The sequence below is a fragment of the Schistocerca nitens genome, chromosome 1, assembly GCF_023898315.1.
Source record: "Schistocerca nitens isolate TAMUIC-IGC-003100 chromosome 1, iqSchNite1.1, whole genome shotgun sequence".
Lineage (NCBI taxonomy): Eukaryota > Metazoa > Arthropoda > Insecta > Orthoptera > Acrididae > Schistocerca > Schistocerca nitens.
This window is the reverse complement of record NC_064614.1, coordinates 344,456,588-344,481,242: the sequence shown is the minus strand read 5'-3', so window position 1 is coordinate 344,481,242 and position 24,655 is coordinate 344,456,588. Positions and strand designations below refer to the sequence as shown.

The 24,655-nt window shown below is 41.2% G+C and overlaps 1 protein-coding gene across 4 annotated transcripts in view; it reads left to right on the top strand.

Annotated features, from left to right (window-relative positions):
- LOC126248676 (superoxide dismutase [Cu-Zn]-like) overlaps positions 1-24,655 on the top strand; it is a 345,741-nt gene that overhangs the window by 308,613 nt on the left and 12,473 nt on the right. For all 4 annotated transcript variants that reach the window (XM_049949912.1, XM_049949923.1, XM_049949934.1 and 1 more), the window contains 2 exons: positions 15,277-15,477; positions 20,440-20,690. In XM_049949912.1, coding sequence (XP_049805869.1) covers positions 15,277-15,477; positions 20,440-20,690 — 452 coding nt within the window. The remainder of the gene's footprint in view (positions 1-15,276; positions 15,478-20,439; positions 20,691-24,655) is intronic.

The following is a 24,655-nucleotide window of genomic DNA, read 5'->3' as shown; positions in this document are numbered from 1 at the left end:
AACAAAATTCTTTATAGAGCATTACAGTACTTCGATGTAAGCGATGCTTGGCTAAGAATTTAATCTTCGTAAACTTCTTTTTTTTTTCATTTTCCTTGAGGAAAACCTTCAAAAGGCTACGTAAAATTTTCCGTAAGTAAAGATGGGATTAGGTAAATACAATACTGCTCTCTGAAGCGTTTGTCCTTGCGATTGTTTATAGTGAATGACAACATGCTTTATCATTCTTACCACACACTGAACAGCATTTGGCTTCCCTTCAACAATTCACAAATCGGGTCTGCTGTCATATCCAATGGCTCCCCATAGCACGATTCTGGGAACAGGAATGGTATGGGTCTCGAGAATCGTGGCCTCCTTAAGTGACCTTTCGCTAGTTCGTCTATGGACACGTTGGATTCGACCTGATCGCCACTAACAGAAGCGAGACTCATCGCTAAAATCCATAGAATGCCACTGAATGTCCCAGTTGAGGCTGGCTCTAGATATACTCCGCAGAAGTTCCTGATGTCTGTAGTATCGTGTCAGCAGTAAACGATGCATGGTGACCCGAGGCCTCAAAACAGCTTCCAGTAATCTGTTCTCGACGGTTGGTTGTGACACTGTGCCATTAATCTCTCCGTGGATTTCAGCTATTGTCATCCGTCTATACGTCAGGGCCAGTCGAGCAATCTTACCATCTTCTTACGATGTTGTCCTTCTGGAAGGACCTGTGCCTTCCCTGCTCACCATACATTTGTGCCGAGTCCACGTAGTCACCATTCGTTCTGCAGTCATTACATTACTGGCAAGTGTCGGCATTCTGCTCGATCATCCCGTGTCCCACAAGCCAATGATTCAATGTTTCTCAATGTCCGAAAGATGGCGATAAGCTGCATCTGTGCACCCTCCGACTATGCCGAGTCTCGACCTCCATTTGAAATGTTCCATTAACGGTAGGCACACCAAACAGCAACATGCTCTCACATATGTAGGAATTGATTTTTTTTTCCTCTACTAAAAATAAGCCTGCACGAAGATAATATTTTAATCAACATATCTCACAGGTTTGTCTACAAATGGCATAAAATCATTGTACATGTCTGTAATCCTTATCACTCCTCAATGTAATTGTCCGTCTTGATCACTGTTACATCCATTAGACAGCCATTAGATATAATAGCGATGAAGACGGACAATTACGTTCATATCTCACAGGCACTGTCAGAAGAATTTGAGATCAAGACTGGTGTTAAACAGGGAGATGGATTGTCACCATTGTTGTTCAGTATAGCACTGGACGAAGTGATCAGGCAGTGGAGAGCAATAAACGAGCAAATGGGAATACCAAAGACCCATGTGGGGGACAAAAAGGACAACAGGGCTCAACTGGACTGCCTAGCCTTTGCAGATGACGTAGCAATAGTAAGTGGGGCGGAAAAAGAGGCAAAGACACAACTCGACAACTTAAGTAAGGTAGCCAGAAAGGTGGGACTGAGGATCGCCTATAACAAGACAAAGACATTACACACAACTGCAGACTGGGAAACACCGGAAGGCACTGTGCAAATGGTGGTCAAATTTAAACAGGAAGGAACAGGAGCAACGAGGAAATAGCAGAGAGGATAAAGAAGATGAGGTCAGCCTTCTGCATGACGAGAGAGATATACAATAATAAGAATATATCCACAGAGAGCAAAGATAAGCCACTACAAGGCAACAGTGAGGAATACAGTATTATATGCTGCTGAGACGATGACACTAGGAAGAAATGGGGCAGAACAACTAGAGAAAGAAGAGAGAAAAATACTGAGAAAAATACTAGGTCCCAAAAGAGGTGGGTGCGAAGACCTAGGGAAGAATTGTACCGGAACATGAGAACAATATCCGGAGAAATCAGATTCAAAAGGGCAAGGTTTGATGGGCATGTAGTTAGGATGAGTATGGACAGAATGACGAACAGAGTGTGGGAAACAACAGGGAGAACAAGGGGAAAGACAGGAACCAAGTGGATTGTTGAACTTCGGAAGGACTGGTTGGAATTGGGGATCAAGGTCGAAGGAAAGGAAAATTGGAGGAACAAATATACACCGACAAATATGCCGGAGATCAATGACAGAGAAGAATACAGGAAAAGATTAGAATGTCACCAGTGGAGCCGCCAGGAGAAACGGAAACTGAAGATCTCGGAAGAAGAGCGGGAGAGAAGAAGAGAGAGAATGAAGAGGTTCTGGGAGAAGAAGAGGAAAATGCAGTCCACGAAGGGGCTACCCGTGGTCCTACAGAAGCCGTAACGCAAGAAGAAGAAGAAGAAGAAGAAGAAGAAGAAGATATCTCACAGGCATTTTTAAATACTGGTGTATAAGCTCCAAAGTGTTGAGTCAAGTGTTCATACTGTAACACTTTCCATTTTCGTCTGTGTATTTGCGTGTATGCAAATGCAACTTCACGGGAAAGACTTAATGCTCGTTTTAAATTGAGCTTTTATCGCAAGTTCACTTTTCAGCGCTGGAGTAACTCCACGCAGTCCAACCCACTCGACTTGTGGCGCTAACGCAAGTCAGCTTTCACCTTCCGCAGTACGGCTCTGTCGGCTCATCTCCTGGGTCTGTAACGTCTGCATACGGGCTTTCAGACGGCCTCGCTTGGCTGAGAGCTTCATAACTTTTTTATCCACGCACTCAACACCGCGAGTGTGTGAATAAGACCTCGCGGTCTCGAAAATCCCATTCGCAGCTCTCCAGAGGCGTTCTGTTTCTCACAAAGAATCATCGTCTTTTTTATTACTCAGCGGAAAATAGACTTCTGCAGAGGAAGAGTTACATAAATTTTCAATCACGTTGAAGTTCGTTGTTCCCTTTAAGAGATGCTCCGTAGTATTCAAGGAGCTGGAAAACTCGTTTCAAAACAGATACCGTTTCGCCTTCTAAAAGGTTTCGATGTTATGGCCTACATACGTAGCCCGTTTTACGCAAATTTTGGGAAATGAAATTTTATGCAGGAGAAATTTATCACTCCTTAGGAATGAAGAAAAAATCACAGTTGCATTTTTAGGAAAAAACTGCGAACAGATCAACGTATCTGCATAGCCAGGCATTTACGTATTTTTTCATTAGAAATAAGATGGAGGAGCCAAACATGCTGAAGAACGAAAGAAGATGAAGAAATCCTGTTATTCGTCAGGTGCATTCTTACGGAAAAATCCGTAGTCATCATGGCCACATTTCTTAAAAGCTCAGAAACGTTTGTTCTGATTATTCTTGTCATAGAAAGTTACATAAAGGGATAAGTTTAAATAAACGTTTTTCGTAAGTTGTTAAACACTTGCGTACTTAAGGGTTTCCATTTACATTTAATTTTCCGCTGTCTTCTATGATAGACAACTAAAATTGCCAGAATCCTGATAACAATTTGTTTCTTGGCAGTGAGTCATAAAGGAGCTTCTACTGGTGACACTCTCTGCCAGCCATTACTAAGGGTTATGCAACACATTTTGTTTTGAAAGCAGCTTGGTCCCAGTCAGTATTCAAATACACCATCTTATTCACCACTGTTTTAGTTACAAAACCCTATTTTTTAACGTAACCTGCATTCAATGCGTCGGCCTTACGGCACCTTCGTGGGAGGACCTATATGCCTGCATGGTACCGCTTCAAAGGTCGATGTCGAAACCAACGTCTTGCTGCATAATAACCTTTCCATCGTCCATGTAGTGCTTCCCGTGGAGTGCATCCTTCATTGGGCCAAACAGATGGAAGTCGAAAGCTGCGAGATCAGGGCTGTAGGGTGGATGAGGGAGAACAGTCCAATGAAGTTTTGTGAGCTGCCCTCGGTTGTATAGACTTGTGTAAGGCCTTGCGTTGTCGTGGAGAAAGAGAAGTTCGTTTGCATTTTTAGGCGACGAACACGCTGACTTCAATTTCTTCAGTTTCCTGAGGATAGCACAATACACTTCGGAGTTGATCGTAGCACGAGGAGAAAGGACACCAAACAGAATAACCCCTTCAGAGTCTCAGAAGACCTGCTGAGGGTGCGACTTTCAACATTTCCATCGGGGGAGAGGTGGTGTGGCGACACTCCATGGACTGCCGTTTCGTTCACCGTTCGAAGAGATGTTCGACAAAAAACTGTCACGGTCAGCCTCATAACACGCAAAGAATTCCGCACAGATGGTCCTTCGTTGCTTTTATGGTCTTCTGTAAGGCGGTGAGGAACCCCGCGGCCACACACCTTTGAGTGCCTCAACTGGTAGACGAGTGTGTCAGCACTATCAACAGAGACGTCCAGTTGGGCAGCGAGATGTTTGATCGTGATCTGTCGATCGCCTCGAATGAGAGTGTCCGCAGGAGTCACTGTTGTATGTGGCCGGGCGGCACGCAGCAGATCGCACTTGTTTGTGTGACCTTGATGCGATGATGACAGGCACCTCGCCCAACGGCTCACCGTGCTTTTGTTCATACCACGTCTATGTAGACATTCTTCAAGCGCCTATGAATATCTGCGATGCTCTGGTTTTCCGCCAAAACGAACTCAATGACAACTCTCTGCTTGGAACATAGCTTCGTTACAGGCGACTTTTTGAAGGCTGCGTATAGCGTCGCCACCTATCGGGTAATTAATGACACCCTAGTGGCTGAAACGGCGTGTCCCACAACAAATTCCGCATTTATTCAACCGAAACTGGCGAGAAAAACATGTGTTGAGTTACTTATTCAACGTCCCTCGCGAAATTTGAACTGCGAGAAGCATACACAATAAAGAAATTTTACTTACAGTTCGTATGCAACATAGTAGGACGAATACTTGATTATTATTATAGGTAATTTTGGTGCTATACAGGGTGTAAAATTTACTATACTCAGCTGCCACCTGTAGCGCCAATAGCGGCGTTAGGCTAGTCACAGAGTCGATCAGAGCTTGGATGACTGATACAGGTACGTCATTCCATGCTGCTTCAACTCTATGCCAGAGTTCATAAGGCATAGTGGTTGCCGAGTAATGGTACGCCAATCTCTGGGCAAGCTATCAACCGATATTTTCAGTGGTGAGAGTTGTGAAGAAAGTGCTGGCCAGGCAGCTATCGAACACCCTCCGACTCAAAGGGGGTATGGCAACTTGGGAAACATGCAGACTTGCATTATCTTGTTGAAAAACTATGCCACAGAAACTCCAAAGATACAGCATAACCATTGGCATTAACACGTCAGAAACGTAACTTCTGCTGACCAAATTACCGGGAAGGTGAATCAGTGGCAACCCCATACATCATGGCAGGCGCTGGGCTTATATTACAATGATGAATACAATTCGGCAATGTTCATTCGCATCAGGCCCTTCCACACATCGATATGTATGATGATGTATAATACAATATGGCAACGTTGGTTCTCTTTGGAACCTCCACACATGGATATGTATTACGATTTAGAATACAATCTGGCAATGTTAGTTCTCCTTGCACTATTCTACACACGAATATGTATTACTATGTAGAATGCAATCTGGACATGTTGGTTCTTCTCGGATCCTCCACACCCTGATATGTATTATGATGTAAAATACATTCTGGCAACGTTGGATCTCCTCAGACCCTTCCACACACGGATATGTTTTACAATGTAGAATGCAATCTGGCAACATTGATTCTCCTTGGACCCTTAACACACAGATATGTATTATGATGTAGAGCATAATTTAGCAATGTTGGTCTCCTTGGTCTTTCCACACTCAGATACGTCCACTATGATGCCGTTAGCAGTAATTGGACTTGTCTGAAAAGGTGACGTGTTGCCAACTCTGACTCCAGTGTTGTCATTTGTCAAAATTGAAAATCTTTTATTTACAACGTTTAGCCATGCCTTTCAGCTACCACTCTGCATAGTTGCTGCACTGACTTAGATGTGTGTCGTAGCGTCGTACCAACTTTACAATTACATCGTCATAGAAGCCAGCTCCCTGTGCTTTCCGCTAATTCTCTATGCTGGTCTACAGCCAGTTGTCTGTGCCAGAATTCTGTCCTCATAGTCAGCGGTGCCTGTGAGCAAAGATATGGAAATCAGAGGGAGCCGAGTGCGCGCTGTATAATGGCCGATCAAACACTTCCCATTAAAAACGCTGCAGGAGCGTCTTTGTTGCAGCTGCAGTGTGCAGCCGACCATGGTCATGAATGAGGACGAAGCATGATGACAACATTCCTCTTGTTCTTAAGTGCCTCTCGTAAACTACATTATGTGATCAAAAGTATCCGGCCACCTGGCTGAAAATGACAAACACGTTCGTGGCACCCTCCATCGGTAATGCTGGAATTCAATATGGTGTTCCCCCCCCCCCCCCCCCCCATCCGTTTAGCCTTGTTGACAGCTTCCATTCTCGCAGGCATACGTTCAATCAGGTGCTGGAAGGTTTCTTGGGGAATGGCAGCCCATTCTTCACGGAGGTAGCATTTCGGACATCTTTCACGCAGAGGATCGTACAAACATACCGCCGTTCGAGTCTCGTACAGATTCCCGTATGGAGGACATAGTGATAGACATCCCTGGGTTGTGAAGCAGCTGAATGGGTTGAAAATAAATAAATCGCCAGGTCCTGATGGGATTCCAATTCGGTTTTACAGCGAGTACTCTACTGCATTAGCTCCTGACTTAGCTTGCATTTATCGCGAATCTCTTGCCCAACGTAAAGTCCCGAGCGACTGGATAAAAGCGCAGGTGACGCCTGTATATAAGAAGGGTAGAAGGACGGATCCTCAAAATGACAGACGAATATTCTTAACATCGGTTTGTTGCAGGATTCTCGAAAATATTCTCAGTTCGAATATAATGAATTTCCTTGAGACAGAGAAGTTGCTGTCCATGCATCAGCACGGCTTTAGAAAGCATCGCTCCTGCAAAACGCAACTCGCCCTTTTTTCACATGATATCTTGCGAACCATGGATGAAGAGTATCAGACGGATGCCATATTCCTACACTTCCGGAAAGCGTTTGACTCGGTGCCCCACTGCAGACTCCTAACTAAGGTACGAGCATATGGGATTGGTTCCCAAGTATGTGAGTGGTTCGTTGACTTCTTAAGTAATAGAACCCAGTACGTTGTCCTAGATGGTGAGTGTTCATCGGAGGTGAGGGTATCATCTTGAGTGCCCCAGGGAAGTGTGGTAGGTCCGCTGTTGTTTTCTATCTACATAAATGATCTTTTGGATAGGGTGGATAGCAATGTGCGGCTGTTTGCTGATGATGCTGTGGTGTACGGGAAGGTGTCGTCGTTGAGTGACTGTAGGAGGATACAAGATGACTTGGACAGGATTTGTGACTGATGTAAAGAATGGCAGCTATCTCTAAATATAGATAAATGTAAATTAATGCAGATTAATAGGAAAAAGAATCCCGTAATGTTTGAATACACCATTAGTAGTGTAGCGCTTGACACAGTCATGTCGATTAAATATTTGGGCGTAACATTCCAGAGCGATATGAAGTGGGACAGGCATGTAATGGCAGTTGTGGGGAAGGCGGATAGTCGTCTTCGGTTCATTGGTAGAATTTTGGGAAGATGTGGTTCATCTGTAAAGGAGACCGCTTATAAAACACGAATACTACCTATTCTTGAGTACTGCTCGAGCGTTTGGGATCCATATCAGGTCGGATTGAGGAAGAACATAGAAGCAATTCAGAGGCGGGCTGCTAGATTTGTTACTGGTAGGTTTGATCATCACAAGAGTGCTACGGAAATGCTTCAGGAACTCGGGTGGGAGTCTCTAGAGGAAAGGAGGCGTTCTTTTCGTGAATCACTACTGAGCAAATGTAGAGAACCAGTATTTGAGGCTGACTGCAGTACAATTTTACTGCCGCTAACTTATATTTCGCGGAAAGACCACAAAGATAAGATAAGAGAGATTAGGGTTCGTGCAGAGGCACATAGGCAGTCATTTTTCCCTCGTTCTGTTGAGGAGTGGAACAGGGAGAGAAGATGCTAGTTGTGGTACGAGGTACCCTCCACCACGCTCCGTATGGTGGATTGAGGAGTATGTATATAGATGTAGACTATTGCACTAAGAAGAGGTATGCATGTCGGTCGGTGAGGCCTGGCGCGAAGACGGCGTTCCAAAACATCCCAGAGGTGTCCTATAGGATGCAGGTCAGGACTCTGTGCAGGCCACTCCATTACAGGGATGTTATTGTCGTGTAACCATTCCCCCACACGCCTTACATTATGAACAGGTGCTCGATCGTGTTGAAAGATGCAATCGCCGTCCCCGAATTGCTCTCCAACAGTGGGAAGCAAGAAGGTGCTTAAAACATCAATGTAGGCCTGTGCTGTGATAGTGCCACGCAAAACAACAAGGGGTGGAAGCCCCCTCCGTGAAAACCACCACCACACCATAACATCACCGTCTTCGAATTTCACTGTTGGCACTACACACGCTGGCAGATGACGTTCACCCGGCATTCACCATACCCACACCCTGCCGGCGGATCGCCACATTGTGCCGGCCGTGGTGGCCGAGCGGTTCTAGGCGCTACAGTCTGGAACCGCGCGACCGCTACGGTCGCAGGTTAGAATCCTGCCTCGGGCATGGATGTGTGTGATGTCCTTAGGTTAGTTAGGTTTAAGTAGTTCTAAGTTCTAGGGGACTGATGACCACAGCAGTTAAGTCCCATAGTGCTCAGAGCCATTTGAACCATTTTTTTGATCGCTCCATTGTGTACTGTGATTCGTCACTCCGCACAACGTTTTTCCATTATTCAATCGTCCAATGTTTACGCTCCTTACACTAAGCGAGGCGTAATTCGGCACTTACCGGCGAGATGCGTGCCTTATGAGCAGCCGCTTGACCATGAAATACAAGTTTTCTCTACCCCCGCTAACTGTCATAGTATTTGCAGTGGATCCTGATGCAGTTTGGAATTCCTGTGTGATGGTCTGGATAGATGTCTGCCTATTACACATTACGAGCCTCTTCAACTGTGGGCGGTCTCTGTCAGTCAACAGACGAGGTCCGGCCTGTACGCTTTTGTGCTGTACGTGTCCCTTCACGTTTCCACTTCATTATCATATCGGAAACAGTGGACCTAGGGATGTTTAGGAGTGTGGAAATCTCGCATATAGATGGATGACACAAGTGACACTCAATCACCTGACCAAGTTCGAAGTCCGTGAGTTCCACGGAGCGCCCCAGTCTGCTCTCTCACGATGTCTAACGACTGTTGAGGTCGCTGCTATGGAGTACCTGGCAGTAGGTGGCAGCACAATGCACCTAATACGAAAAACCTATTTTTTCGGAGTGTCCGGATACTTTTGATCACATAGCGTATTTTCTCGAATCGCCTGATCCACTCGCTGAACAAGATCATGGGCTGATACTCGCTTCTTTCTCTGACCAAGTGCACGCTTCAAAGTTCCTGCACCATTGCCACACTGCGCTGTCACACATGACAGTTATGTTTTGTGACCTGCATGAAATCAGGCACAACTCTGAGCACTAAGAAATCGAATGGTAGCACACAGTTCACACTTGGTGGGAGACTCTGTTGTTCCATACAACTTAAGGTCCTCACGGTGCAGATACTGGAGACCTTGCACAACACATCTGAACAAAGCTCCATAGGATTTTCACCGTATTTTTAATGTGGTGACCAATGGGACCTTGTAAAAAAATTGCCCTAGTAGTTCCTTAGTAGTGCAACCAGTCTCATTTTAGTAGAATTATTATGTACATGAGAAATAATAAATCTTCTACAATGTAGAGCATTTTTGCAGCTATAGACACTTCTTTATTCAGGATGACACCTTCCCATCAATAGACGTTCTACCCACACACCATTCATGACAGTAACAGTAAAAGAGTGCATGACATTGGTACACAATACCCTCAACAAACACCAATAGGTGGCTTGCAGATTATTTATGCAGTTGTAGATTAGTGCAAGTGCGGGAAAAATTACTACATCCCATTGTGAATGTGATGCTCCTGAAAGAACTACAGGACACAAAACATTTGTGTTCTCCAAATAGGACTTTGTGGTATCTGTGAGAAGAAACACATATATAATTTAAGTCCCACAGAAAAAGGTAAATGGGCTTTAATGTGGACTGGTTGACGGCCAAAGCAACACAAGCAGTTGCTTGCGGGTCCCAGCTGAGAGGGGTGCCAGAACCATTGAATTTATACATACAGGGTCTAGTGAAAATTGATAGGGGTAAAATTATACAATGATGGAAGCAAAATGGTTCCAGTAAATATGAATCTGCAAATGTGATACCTTATGTCTGAGGAGAAAGGGGGGGGGGGGGTGGCACCGAAAAATGTTCTTGAAATGGCCCAGACTACAATGACTGCAGGGTGTAACTAAATTCCCTTTACAGACGATGAGGACTTGTAGTGTGATCCAGAGTGGTTAAGTTTAGCATAGGAACTTGTGTCCTCAAATGTATCGCTTTCCTGACCAAACTCAAAATAGCACCACATTCGTCATTTCTGCATTTTTGACGCCACTAAGACATTAGGTATATCATTTACCGATCATCGGATGTCTCACACCCACTACAGGTTTGTTTACAAGCCGTTTAATTGAGTTTCTGACCCTGCTGTTGTGCTTGTGGTTTTTGTTCATACTGTACTACTGTCAGTAGTAATCAAAAATGGTTCAAATGGTTCTGAGCACTATGGGACTTAACATCTGTGGTCATAAGTCCCCTAGAACTTAGAACTACTTAAACCTAACTAACCTAAGGACATCACACACATCCATGCCCGAGGCAGGATTCGAACCTGCGACCGTAGCAGTCGCGCGGTTCCGGACTGCGCGCCTAGAACCGCTAGACCACCGCGGCCGGCAATTAGTAATCATTCACTATAGTACTGAATGCAAGGTGTACATACACTCCTTTTTAGTGTGTTGCTGTTGACTGTGGCGAACTACACATTTGCATAATATATGGACATGATTTTATCATATGGAAGACCTCAGTGCTACGGGAGAGCCGCTTGTTTGTTGTATGCAGAGCGTTTTCCTCTCTGCTAGACACCTTTGAACTCTCTCTTTACTATGGTGTACTAGCGGGCCTTGGAGACCAGTACATTCAGCACCAGCAAGGGTCAACAGTGGTGCTCGGTGGTAGCACCACGCACCCGTGTTCGAAGAGGTTGTACCTCATGCAGTGGAAGAGGATGTAATGATGAGTACGAGAAACATTGCAGGTATACTGAATGTGGATCTCCAAACTGACTGGCATATTCTGTATGAGCAGCATCTACACTCTTACCACCCCCCAAAAGGTACAAGCAATGCAGTCGTAGGATTTTAAGTCACTAGTCCAGTTCTGCAGCTGGTTCTTGCACTGTTGTGTGGAGGAGGCCAACTTGCCACAGTGGATGCTTTTCATGGATGATGCCAACTTCACCAGGGAAGGTTTTTTAAATTCTCACAACAGTCATGTGTGGGCTGATAGAAACATGCTTGCTGTGCTCCTCATTGGTTTCACAAGTGATAATGTCTAAACATTTTGGGCAGGGTTCCTGGATTTATGTGTGATTGGGCCATAGTTTTTCCCACAACTTCTCACGGGTGCTGCATACCTGCAGTTTCTTGACGGTGTACTGTACAAGCTCTTGGAAGATGTGGTTCCAGGGTGATGGAGCACCACCTCATTTTTCATATGTGGTCCGAGATCATCTAGATCAACAATTAGGGAACAGTGGATGGTCATGATGGCCCAATAGCTTGGACTGCAAATTCTCCCGCCTTGAACACACTAGACTACTACCTGTGGGGTAATATGAAATCCTTGATTTACAAAAGCGCTGTAGACGTACTAGCATAGTTTATGGCTGTGCAGATGCTGGTGGACCAAGGATTAGTGATCGTGTGTACTGGAATGTGGTATGGAGGTACCATATCATGTTGACGTCGGTGGTTGTCACACTGAGTCCTACTTGTAAGTGGAACCAAACAACAAGCGTCTAGTGGAAATATGGTACGTTTCTGGACATGAGTTCCTACGCTGAACATAAATGTCTTCATTCCCACTAAAAGTCGTCAAAGTCTGTAAAGGGAATCTAGTTACAGACTGTATAATGGAACAAATATCAAAGCTAACAGTAGCATATCCAGGCCAGTAAATTATTTAAGACTGGTGAAACTTGCAGTAGGTTACATGGTGTGCTGAAAGTACTACTGTAGTTAGAAGAAGAGCATAAATGGTAGCACTGCCGACTAAATAACCTGTAGCTGCCCTAGACGGATTCAGTCCGACTGGTTTGTTCTGACACCAAACATAGCAGTTTCTGCTGATAATGTCAATGCAATGGACTTTAACACTTAGGTGCAACAGTTTATTAAGCAATACATTTAAATTTCTGGTTGGTTGCAAGGTTAAATAATTTAAGAGATGTGATGTATTGTGGGTAAGTGACAGTAGTATTCTTCACGACAGAGCATGAAATCCACTTAATATGTCACGTAGTGGCACCAGGCCCGCATCTGGGAGGGGGGCGGGGGAGGGGGGGGGGCAAACCGGGACATCTGCCCTAGCCGGCAGTTTCAGGGAGCACCAAAGTCATATTCTTGAAGAAAAAAACTGTATTTCACAAAGCGCCTAGCATCCAGCGCACGCTGTTGATCCATCGATTATTCATATAATTTTAAAACGCATCCCTGTTGGTTTTTGAACACATTCTATGTTGATTTCTGAACTAATCATAAGCTGATTTTTGAAAGCGCGCATAGGGGAATCTCCGTCACATCAATTTAAAAAAAATTAAAAAAACTTCCCGCTGACAAAAGGGGTGCGGGCTATAAGAACTGAGCCGAATAAACCCGAACAGGTGAATACCAATTGCTGTTTGTGTATGTGGTTGCCTGGATGTGCGAATAATACTCGTTGTTGTAATTATTAGGGAAATCCATAGATTCAGACTACCTGAGTGGAAATAAATGACTAACAGGAATAACAGGTAAGAATGATAACATATTATCTTTTCGGTGTACCCAGGAAAATGAAATTTTGACAGAAAATGTTTCGCCATGTTTCGCCAGAACACTGGACTTCTAAGGGCCAGTAGTACAGTCCCCAGTTAGCAGCCGCTTCAGTTCTGTTCTCGAAATAGCGCGGAAAACACGTTGTACTTACACGTAATAATGCGTAACCGGAGAATAAACGTGGGATAACGGAACCGCGGGGTTAACGAAGTTAGCCGGAGAATAAGTTTTGACAATGGCGAGAATAGTTACAGAATCCGGGGTGACAAGATTGTTTGTTAGAATGAGGAAGGAGAGGAAAGGGAACATCACACAAATTCTGTGGAAGAAAATGACAATTCCAGATTTATATGAAAATTTCGTACTAGTACCACTTTCCGACCTCATGCTTGAGAAATTGGAGCATGTAATTCAAATGTGAAACTGTTTCCTAAAATAAAACTTCTTGCTTGTAGTAGGCCTAATAGGCATCTGACATTGGTACTTCGTGAATTATATTCTGTCGATCTATTTGCGTAAACGAGGTAGATAAAAATGACAATTTGTGCCAAAACAGCCTCAAATATTTTGCGTGTGCTACAACTGCTGCAACATTAGAAAGGGCTATTTCTTTTTATCTAACAGACGGTGACAAAATAGACGTAATCGAAACGAGAACCCATACCGTCTTGGGTACTATTCGTACTATTCGTACTTCTCTGTACTAGGCAACATTTTGATTTTTCATATAGCAAACCTCTGACGAACTTCGATGAGGCAACAGATTCTTTAGCAGGAAGTAAATCACGCCGTCTAAAGCTGTAGCAAGATTAGAGCGAAAAAAATGCTTGGACCCAAGGACTGAAGAAATGTGTACTGTCTTGCTTGTCTCTTGTCTTTATTGGTTTTATGTTTCCTATATTTAGTTTCATGTCACTAAAAAGAGAAAGTTATTAGCTAACAGGCAATAAAGAGTGCAAATTTTTTGAAGAGTTCTTATTCTTCCGGTCACAAATAATCCCCACACAGTATTTAGTTGTGAGTGTTTTTAATGGGGTTAGGATGTCAAACCGGCCGACTGGGAGTAGGGGAGCCACCACGGGACATTTTAATTTCCACTGTCCTGAAGAGTGCAAATTTTTCGAAGAGCTCTTATTCTTCCGGTCACAAATAATCCCCACACAGTATTTAGTTGTGAGTGTTTTTAATGGGGTTAGGAAGTCAAACCGGCCGACTGGGAGTAGGGGAGCCACCATGGGACATTTTAATTTCCACTGTCCTGAATATAGGTTTGAGGGCTTTCATTACAAAATATGCACATTTAAATTCTACAGACAATGAGTGAAATAGTGTCGTGCGGCAGAAGAATGTTGTGAGAAGATGCGTGGCATTGCACTTTGGCACACTTACGGCCAAATACCGTGTCTTACATTTCCTAGACCATATGTGTTTTACATATCAAAAAGCTGTGCGCTACAAAATAAACATAATTTTGAAAAGCCGATTTTTTTTAAATTTTTGTCTCAAACGATCGAGAGGGAGGCGCCACTATTAAGTTTTTGCCCCCGTTCGGAAATCTCATAGATCTGGGGCTGAGTAGCACACATGTTGATAAATAGATGTAAGATAACATTTAATGAGCTTTAACATCATAAATTATACTTTTGTCAAGACAGCTTTTTGTACTGGGTGATGGTCGTCTTCATAGCCAAAGCCATTTTTAAGTACGATTGGTATGTGGAGAGAATGTGAAGGGCAATGTAACATTTGTGCAGACAGATGATGGGGTTGTGACAGTAACTGGCATTATTGAGGGACTCAAACCGGGTTCTCATGGCTTCCATATACATGAAAAGGGAGATATTTCAAGCTGTATTAATGCTGGAGGTCACTTCAATCCTGATAAGGTGAGTACATTACGTCTGTTCTGCTCCCCTCCTCCTCCCACCCTGTTCTGGTATCTGGAGTACAGAGTTTTTATTCATTACAAAATTCCCATACACTTCTACGAGTGATTCCACTAAATGCTTAGTTTAACCAGTTATACCATTACATGGCTTGTGGAATCTTGCTCCCATCTGGATAAATTTCTGTGGGCGTGCGTGCTCACATTACCTTAGTACAAACGTTAAGTTCTCACTGTTAAATGTCCTGAAAACCCAAACAAACATATTCTCATTAATCATCAGCACAAAGTGCAAACTATGATGTTAAGAAAACATTTATAATGCTGGCAATATACGAAGACATTTGTTATGGTCCTTGTTAATTATGTATCTATGATGATGTATGCTAGACATTATTTGTTCTAGTCCTGTTTATATTTGTGTTCTGTTGCAGGAGAGACGTGCTATTGCCGTTCTGTCTCATTCAACAAAGAATGTGAAGGGCAATGTAACATTTGTGCAGACAGATGATGGGGTTGTGACAGTAACTGGCATTATTGAGGGACTCACACCGGGTTCTCATGGCTTCCATATACATGAAAAGGGAGATATTTCAAGCTGTATTAATGCTGGAGGTCACTTCAATCCTGATAAGGTGAGTACATTACGTCTGTTCTGCCCTAATGTAGCAATATCCACAAACACAACTGTTCACACAGCTATTAGTGAGTCAATACAAAGGTTGAACTGCATTCTTGAAGTGGTTCTTGTATGGAATTAATATGTTTGTTAAATGAATAGAGTAAAAATTTTAACAATAAAAATGTACACAAGATATGAGAGAGTGACAAAATAGATCTTCAAGCACCTCCAGGTAAAGAAATTAATACAAAGCTGGATCTTGTAAGTTAAAGATTTAGATACACGCAACATAATTGTAGAAGAAAGAACAGAAAGATATATTTTTAGAAAGAAAATATTAAATTTGGAAGATTACTAAGCAGAACCAGTCAGGAGCTGGTGTGCAGTAGCCTGAATATAGAAAAAAGGAGCTGTAGTGAAGATATGAAAGAATACTCGATCACCTACCCAAAACGGAAACAAAAAGAAAAAGAAAAAGAAAAAAAAACAATAATGCAAAGCTGAAGATGAACTCCGAGGGACAATATATAGTGTGATATGCAATTGTGAGTCAAGGATCTGTAAGATACCAGTATGAATCTTTCACTCTACAGCAGTGTGTGCACTGGATGTAAAATCCACTTGGACAAGAAGTAGATATTGCTAATTCTATAAATAAGCAGAGCAACTCCAGAACAGGGGACTACTATGGTTCCAGAAACTGTGTTTCAAAAATTGTAATTAATGAAATGAGAATGCCCCAGCTCTTTCTCATAAATAAAATTCTTCGTGACACTACTTTCCAAGAAAGCCTTAAAATTACTGAAATGGGAACAATGGGCAGGAAATGATCCCTGAGAGATTAAGGAGAAAAATAGGTCATTGGATATATGGCCAAAATGCTTGGCATCCATGCTACAGGATGTTTAGTCATCCATCATGCCATCACAATGCAGTGCATGACATGCTGTGATGAGACAAGCATTAGACTAGGTGTTCAAAGTGGTCCCATAGGCTTCTGAGCATACAAGACAACACAAAGTAGTGACTGAGGCACACATTCTGCTGTGGCATCCTGCAACTAAAAGGCATCACAGGTAGCATGACACTGCTGTTCCTGTGTCTACATACCCAAAATGAGCTCTGCATACATGACTTCTCTCTGATGTGATGCCTGCACAGGTAGAAATCTGAAGGATTGAGGTCCAGCAGCCAGGCAAGCCACGTGATTGGGCCACATCATCTGATCCATCGTCTGGGGTAGATGTTATCGAGATGCCTCTGCATAGAAATGCACAAGTCAGCTGCTGCACCACCATTTAGTACCCCATTACTCTTCTTACCATCAAAGGCATCATATGTGAAGCATTGTGGAAGGATGAATGATCCCACAAGGTTGTTGCTAACAATCTCCACCCATAAAGTGAGGCTAAACTGCCATCTCACCATGTGGAATCTCTGTAGACCACTTGTAGGTCTTGTGAATGTTGATGATACCACCCCTTGTAAAGGCAGCCTCATCTATAAATAGAGTGGATGACAGAAATCCCAGCATCGTTGTGGCCTTTGTGATGAACCAGTGGCAAAACCGATCCTGCAGATTAAAGGTAATAGGTAATGAGGCCTGAAGGCATTTTAAGTGATACCGGTAGTGGCAGTTACTGTGGAGAATGTTCCATATGGTTGTCACGCTTACACTGCGCTCATGGCACACCTGCCTGGTGTTGATGCTGGGATCATATTGTACAGTGTTCAACATTTATGAACCACATGCACCCACCATCGTGTTTAACCATGCATGAACACTGTCAAAAAGAGTTTGCGGTGTGGTTGGTCAGAGAGGATACCTTTCCTGGTACAGTCATGCTGTCAACCACACTCATCTATCCATACGGAAAGACCATTTTGGCGTGTCCTGGTTGGTATACCAGGCTGTCATCTCTCATCAGTGCCAACACAACACATGTCCAAACCAAAGTGAGTTGGTAGCAGCAGTGAAGCGGATGCCTCAAAGTGCTGATTTTTGAGTGCACCACCATCATGTACAACATCACTGCGCTCTCATCTCTGGAGCTAAGACACTGGTACAAACAGAACATTCTCACTAGCATGGTGTATTCTCATGTATGCTTTCAATCATTGAAACTTATACTGTCAAAGAACTTCTATCTCCACATTTCGAGCCACATGACCGGTTTTGCTCCTTATCCTCTTAGGGATTGTTTCCTGCAGTTTGTCCCAACTTAGCAAAATCGTCCCATATAAAAAGGATGACAGAGACAAACCATGTAATTACAGGCCCATATAGATTGTACCAGTTATGTCAAAAATAGCAAACTGTATACGTAAATAGGTTTACAGCCATTTTGAAAATAAGAAGTTACTAAATGAAAATGAACTTGGGTTCAGAATCAACTTGTCACCCAAAAAATCAGTTGAAAACCTGCAAACTACAGTTCATAATGGTTATGAGAGGAGGATAACCACCTATGCTACACTTATAGACTTAACTGAAGCTTTTTATTCTGTATCACACAATATTACTTAAAGAAAGAATATTATAGTATTCAGGTAAAGCACTAAATTTACTTAGATCCTACCTAAACAACAGGTAATATTTGTGCATATTAATAAGCAGAGATTAAAACTAATGAAAATAGACGAATCCCACAGGGTGCAATTCTTGAGTCCTTCCTCTTTATTGTTTATGTTAGTGACTTCTCGAACTGTATGGCCTGCTGTTAACATGACACTGTTCACAAAGAGATGCATTTGATACCACCAGCTACTGGTGTAAAACTAACTAAAATGTGTAAACAAATGCAAAACAGAATAAATTGATTTTAATCCAGTGACACGAAAAAGGTAATCCAACTGTGAACTGTTGGATCTCATAATAGACCAAAGACTCTCATGGGATAAACATACAACATAACTAAGTCATAAACTTACACACATACCTTTCTTCTCATATAAACTAGCAAATTCTGTCAGCAAAAATTTACCACTTCTGTCGTAATATGCCTACTTTCACTCACAGTTGCAATTTGGGGTTTTGTTGTGTGGAAACTGTATATTCAGATGGCAGAAAAATGTAACCAGATGTATCTGAGGGCTGAGTCCTTGAGAATCCTGTAAAAAAACTTTTCAAACAACCAAAAATAATGACTTTCCCTTATGTGTGTTTGTAAATTTAACTTAAGATCAAATTTACGCTTGCACAGGACAACAAACAACTGTAAGCGGGACACACCATTTTAAAATCTGTCACTCATACACAAAAGTTACTTATATCTAAGCATGAAGTTAAACGACAAACTGCTACAAACACTAAAGGCCCTACCTCTAGATAAATTTGAACACTGTTTGACATCTGCATTAAAATGAAATCATGTTATTCAGCTTCAGAAGTCTTTCAAAGTAAATTAAATTACCGTACATAAATAGTGAGTAAAGTGCCATAGTTCTAGCATTTAAGTCTAATATCTACAGTTTACTTACTCAAATGATGTACTTATACAACATATTTGCTCAAATAATATTTAGATATATCTTGTGAAGCTGAAGCTGGAAAGGGGAATGAATTACATTTCATTTATGGAAATATAATTTTATTTGATAGACACAAAATCGACTCACCAAATGGAAGAACACACATATAAAAAAGATATTACATATGCAAGCTCTCAGAGCCAGTAGATCCTCCTTACGGTAGAAGGGCAGAAGGGGAAGGAAGAGGGGTGAAGGAAAAGGACTGGAGAGGTTTAGGAAAAGGTGTAGAGATTGTAAAAGTCACCTGGAACCCTGGGTCAGGGAAGACTTACAGGATGGTTAAGTCTCCCCTGACCCAGGGTTCCGGATGATTTTTCCAAACTTTACCCCCTTTCCTAAACTACTCCAGTCCTCCAGTCTCATGGCCACAGTGAAACTCACAATAATGCTCCTCGTATCAGACCACACTAGGTGTATGGTTGCCTTTTCCTTTACCCATCATCTTTCCCCTTCAGACCTTCTGCCAGAAAAAGGAGCCACTACCTCCAAAAACTTTTATACATAATACATTTTTTACATGTACAAAGGTAGTCATATAAGGAGTATAAATGTATGTATTTGTGTGAAAATGTGCTTATATAAATACAGAACTCTTAATGATGAAGCTGAAAGCATGGAAAACGTGCTACAAGGCTGATAAAGTTTATATTCAATAACAATAACAGAAATTGATGTGTGACACAATATATAAAATCATGGAACGGCGACAACTCACCTATAGTGCACTGGTGTGTGGAGCACAGAAACACATAGCAGGAAACAGTATTCACACTAGGTGTTGAGCACTTGCTCTTTTTTTACTAAATGGGCACACATTCACACATGAAACCACACAGGTGCCAAATGCACAATCCCTTAGCTTCAGTGAGACTAGCTATTATGCTCCACATATCAGTACATTTTAGGTGACTGTTTGCCTTTCCCCTAGTCTGTTCTATTCTGTTTGAAACTTCTTGGCAGACTGCTACTGTATGCTGGACTGGGACTCAAATACAGAATATAGTCTTTCACTGGCAATGACTTAGCTATCCAGGCACTACTCACAACCTGCACTCATCTCTGTGAGGGCAGTTCATCAGTCATGTATGGGTAGCTCAGTTAGTAAGAGCATTGCCCTTGAAAGGCATGGTTCTGCTTTCGAGTTCTGATCCAGCAGTTTTAATCTTCAATGAAGCTTGTAAGATAATTTGATTTGGATTGGTCATGTATCTATTTTCATTTAGTTTGGCAAGTAACCAGCATTTATTCATTAGTTAGAAAGTAATTTTATACTTATTTTTGCATAGAATATTGTCACAGTGTAAAAGTGCAATCATAAGATAACTGATATAGCCAGTAATGAATATTAGTTTTATAATGTGAACCTTTAGTTCCTACTTTGCAACTTATTTCTTGCCAAACAGAAACAATATCACTGGAGTTGTATTACTGGATCATGTTTCAGGTGAACCATGGTGGTCCAACTGATGCAATCCGTCATGTTGGTGATCTTGGAAATATTGAGGCTGGTGAAAATGGAGTAGCCAATATTTCCATTCGAGATAGAGTGATCTCTTTGACAGGCCACAACAACATACTTGGACGTTCTGTTGTTGTTCACTCGGACAAAGATGACTTAGGAAAGGGTGGTTTTCAAGACAGCCTTACAACTGGTCATGCTGGCACCAGGGAGGCTTGCGGTGTTATCGGAATCCTGTAATGACTTTATTGAAGTTTTTGACTATTATATGCTCTCTTTTCAGGCAGCTTTATGAAATATGATACACTATGCTGAAGTAGTTCAGTTGTCGCTTACAAATAGTCGTGTTGCACATAGTACATACAAATTCTTATGTTCACAAAGGGAAATACTCTGTTCTCAATATATTACCAGACATCCCAGTTCATCTTCCAACACAAAACACTTTCTATCTGTAAAACAGAACCGTTGTAGTGCTTCAATATTGTGAATGCAATTGTCATTAATTTCAGTGTTTCTATTAACAACTTGGTTATAATGGTGCCAACATTAAAAATAGTCACAGGTACCTTGTAGAACTCTTTCTCCTCAGAAACTTTACAGTTAATAACAGTATAATTATTGTTCAAAATATTCATATTAGTCAGAATACTAAACGTAGTGAATTAGTCAAATTAATTCACCAGAAGCTGCTATTTGTGATAGTTGAAATCTGTAGATATAAAAATAATATTTCAGTAAATCTTCTAGCTTTTAAATGCTTCATAAACTGGTTTGGGGGCGTTCATAACATTAATACTCATGTAATACTCTCTTTTTATTGATCACTTTCTTGAAAACAAAGTTATTAGAATTTTATAACTGCATGTAAGAGTAGTAGCTTTTGATTGTTCTTGGTGTGCAGAAAATTGCTATTTTGTATAGATAACTTCTTTCATTAAAGCTGTTTTACTACACAAATTTCTATTGTTGTTTTTATTAATCCACATTAACAATAAAATTGTATCTCTCACTCTCTTGTCTCATTTCTTAATATGTGATAACTGAGAGTAATTGTTGCTTCAGTTACTATACATAGCAGTGCTATCTAATTACTCACCAAAATATATGCCAAAATTTGTTATGTAAGAGGCTGTTTAAAACATGTAGACTAGTACAATCAAATAATATTTGATTATTTCTGTTGAAATACATTTCAGTGCAACTAGGTTTCTTTATGGTTCCAAGTAAAAAATCATGATTTGTATGAAATGTGAGTCAATATCAATGTTGAAAGTCAATAACTTTGCAATTAAATGAACAATCTAGCAAGTCAAGAACAAAAATTATTTTATCTTTGGAGATATCTGTGGTTTCTGTTTGTTAAAGTAATTTTCACCACACACAATCACATTTATATTTTAGACCTAAAAACGCAAATGTGATTGTTCTTCCAATAAAAACAATTTCTCAAAATTATTGTTTTGAACTTCTCTATCAGATATTTTTAATGCATTTATTTGCAGAATAATTTTTGCATTCGCCACCATGAAAAATTTTACTGAACATTTGTGATATGCAAACAACTGAGACTGAGTTAGTGGAAGCTGGGAGCAGAGACGCTGATGTCCTTCCTCCTTGTAACTGCGTCAAAGAATAATACACGAAATATATTTTATATGGCAGGCAATAAAGAGAACAGCTTTCTTACAATGTATTTTGGAAAGTGTTTTCTTAATAGCATTTTATTTCCTTTTCTACGAAAAAAAGCAGCATTCATGACACTACAGTCATTTTTCTTCACCCAAAGGAAATAAAGAAGAAATAATGCTTGGAATTACATCTAGGCCCTGTTTAATTCATTCCTCCTAATTCATTCAAGCAGAATATTTTCTAAATGGCTGAGTTAGTAAAATGTACTGAGGAAGAATTATTTAGTCATAGTCAAAGTAATATGACTGGCCATAACTAAAAGAGTAGATCAATGTTAAATCATGAGGTTCCTAGCCATTATTTTTGCTTGATGATCCAGAAAGTACATAAAAAGAGCATAAATGTTATTATCATTACTACAGTTTTGACAAATGTTCTTTGGAAGAGCGTTGTGAGTATCTGAGGAAACAGGAAAGATCCATCACCACAAATACCTTAGGCTCACACAGTGCTTAAAATGTTCTACAATATGAAAAATATCATGAAGAAATAGTCATTAAGTTGTCATAATGGGGCTACAAGTGATAGAATAAAATTATATCCTTTCACATGATTAATAAAAATGAGGGAAATGAGAATGGGAGGTAAAATGTAGGACGCAAAAATTGGAAAACTGAGTTACATAGTAAATTACCATGTTTTACTTTCTAATTTTTACTTCAAGAACTCATTAAATTATCTTATATCTTCATTTTTGACACTGATATCCATAGATTCCTGTTCTTAATTACGTGAAATGGTACTAATATTCCATTATTATGTGTTCAAAGAATTTGTACTGTTTAAGTCCAAGCATCATGACTGTTCTGTAAAGCAACTTAAAAGATTCTTCACGTAGAACACTGAGTTCCATCAACAATATTATCAGATCCCTTCCCAATAATTGTTAAAATTATGCTGTATTGATGATTCCTTATGAGCGTATCAATAGGATGTCAAACCCCAATTAACAAAGGAATGGATAATTTCACTGTTTGTTCAGTTTTGCAATGTGATACATTGCCTGGATAAATACTGACAATAAGTTTTTCAATTTAATGTGTAGCATCATTGTTGAATGTATGAGAAAATATTTACGTCTTAACCAGTATTCTGTAGCATTAAGCTTTGAAATTTGTTTGTCAGTCCCTGGAGACAAAACTAACAGAACAGAGAGGATCTATGACACACCAGAACTATATTTTTATTTTTAGGATCTCAGTGCTCATCTGGATGAAAAAATTCAAAAGTACTGTATTCTTGTTCAGAATGGATCTATCTCTTTGTGAGCAATATCCATTTAAAATTATCATGTAATATTAGCTGTGGCTTGAACTGTTTCACAAAATAGACTTATGTTTAGAAGCTGCTCCAGTCTCCAAAGATTGTTTTTATGAAAATACAAAGGAAGCTTTAGGAAAATACTTCAAGGAAACTATAAAATTGTTAGACAGAATATGGTCAGTAATTACCTTGATGTGGCAAAATGTCAGTACTGATGATGGACACATACACAAAGCCTAGTGCCGGCCGAAGTGGCCGTGCGGTTAAAGGCGCTGCAGTCTGGAACCGCAAGACCGCTACGGTCGCAGGTTCGAATCCTGCCTCGGGCATGGATGTTTGTGATGTCCTTAGGTTAGTTAGGTTTAACTAGTTCTAAGTTCTAGGGGACTAATGACCTCAGCAGTTGAGTCCCATAGTGCTCAGAGCCATTTTGAACAAAGCCTAGCTTTCAGAACTTATGGTTCATTCTTTGGAGAGGAGGGGAGGATGATGAGAGGGATCCCTGTGGGGAGACAGAAACATGTCATTTGAAAACTTAGTAAATTTTGATACAAGTTCATAAGAGAATGAGTATTCAACCTGTTGTAATAATCATCAAATACAGTTTGTCAAAACTTTTGGCTCAAATTCAAAGAGGTGATATCGGGTTCACAATTGATTATATTGAGATGGGGGAGGCAATGGTCAGAAATGTGAATTTATTTTGTTATGGACATATACACTGTACATTGCATAACAGTGATGTAGCTCACAGTGATAGTTCAAAGTGATGACCACCAGTCTCAGTGCACGTGTGGCAATGCCACATGAAGTTTTGCCATTTTCAATGGTCTGTGGGGTCTGTTGTACCAGGAGACAGGCAGCTTGGACCCTAGAAAGCAGGTCCTCATTCATTTCTATGGGGGTTTCATACACCAACACCTTGACATAACCTCAGAGCAAAAAGTCCAAAGGTATGATATCTGATGATTACTCCAATGATGGGGCAGGACCTCCCCTTTGTATCCAGCGATGAGGGTACGTGTTGTTCAGGTGCTCTTGGGCAGCAAGGGGTACAGTCTACAAGAACTGTGGCAGCACAACTCACAGGAACACCAGGTAACATGGACCTGTCAAACAGGTAGGCAGCAAATAAGGTACTACTATAGTCTGCAGCAGCATTTATGGTATCTGGAAGAGGGATGCATGCTAGACAGCTGTGTAGCTAGCCAGTCAGCACTCAGTATGTTTCCGCATTACATACTGT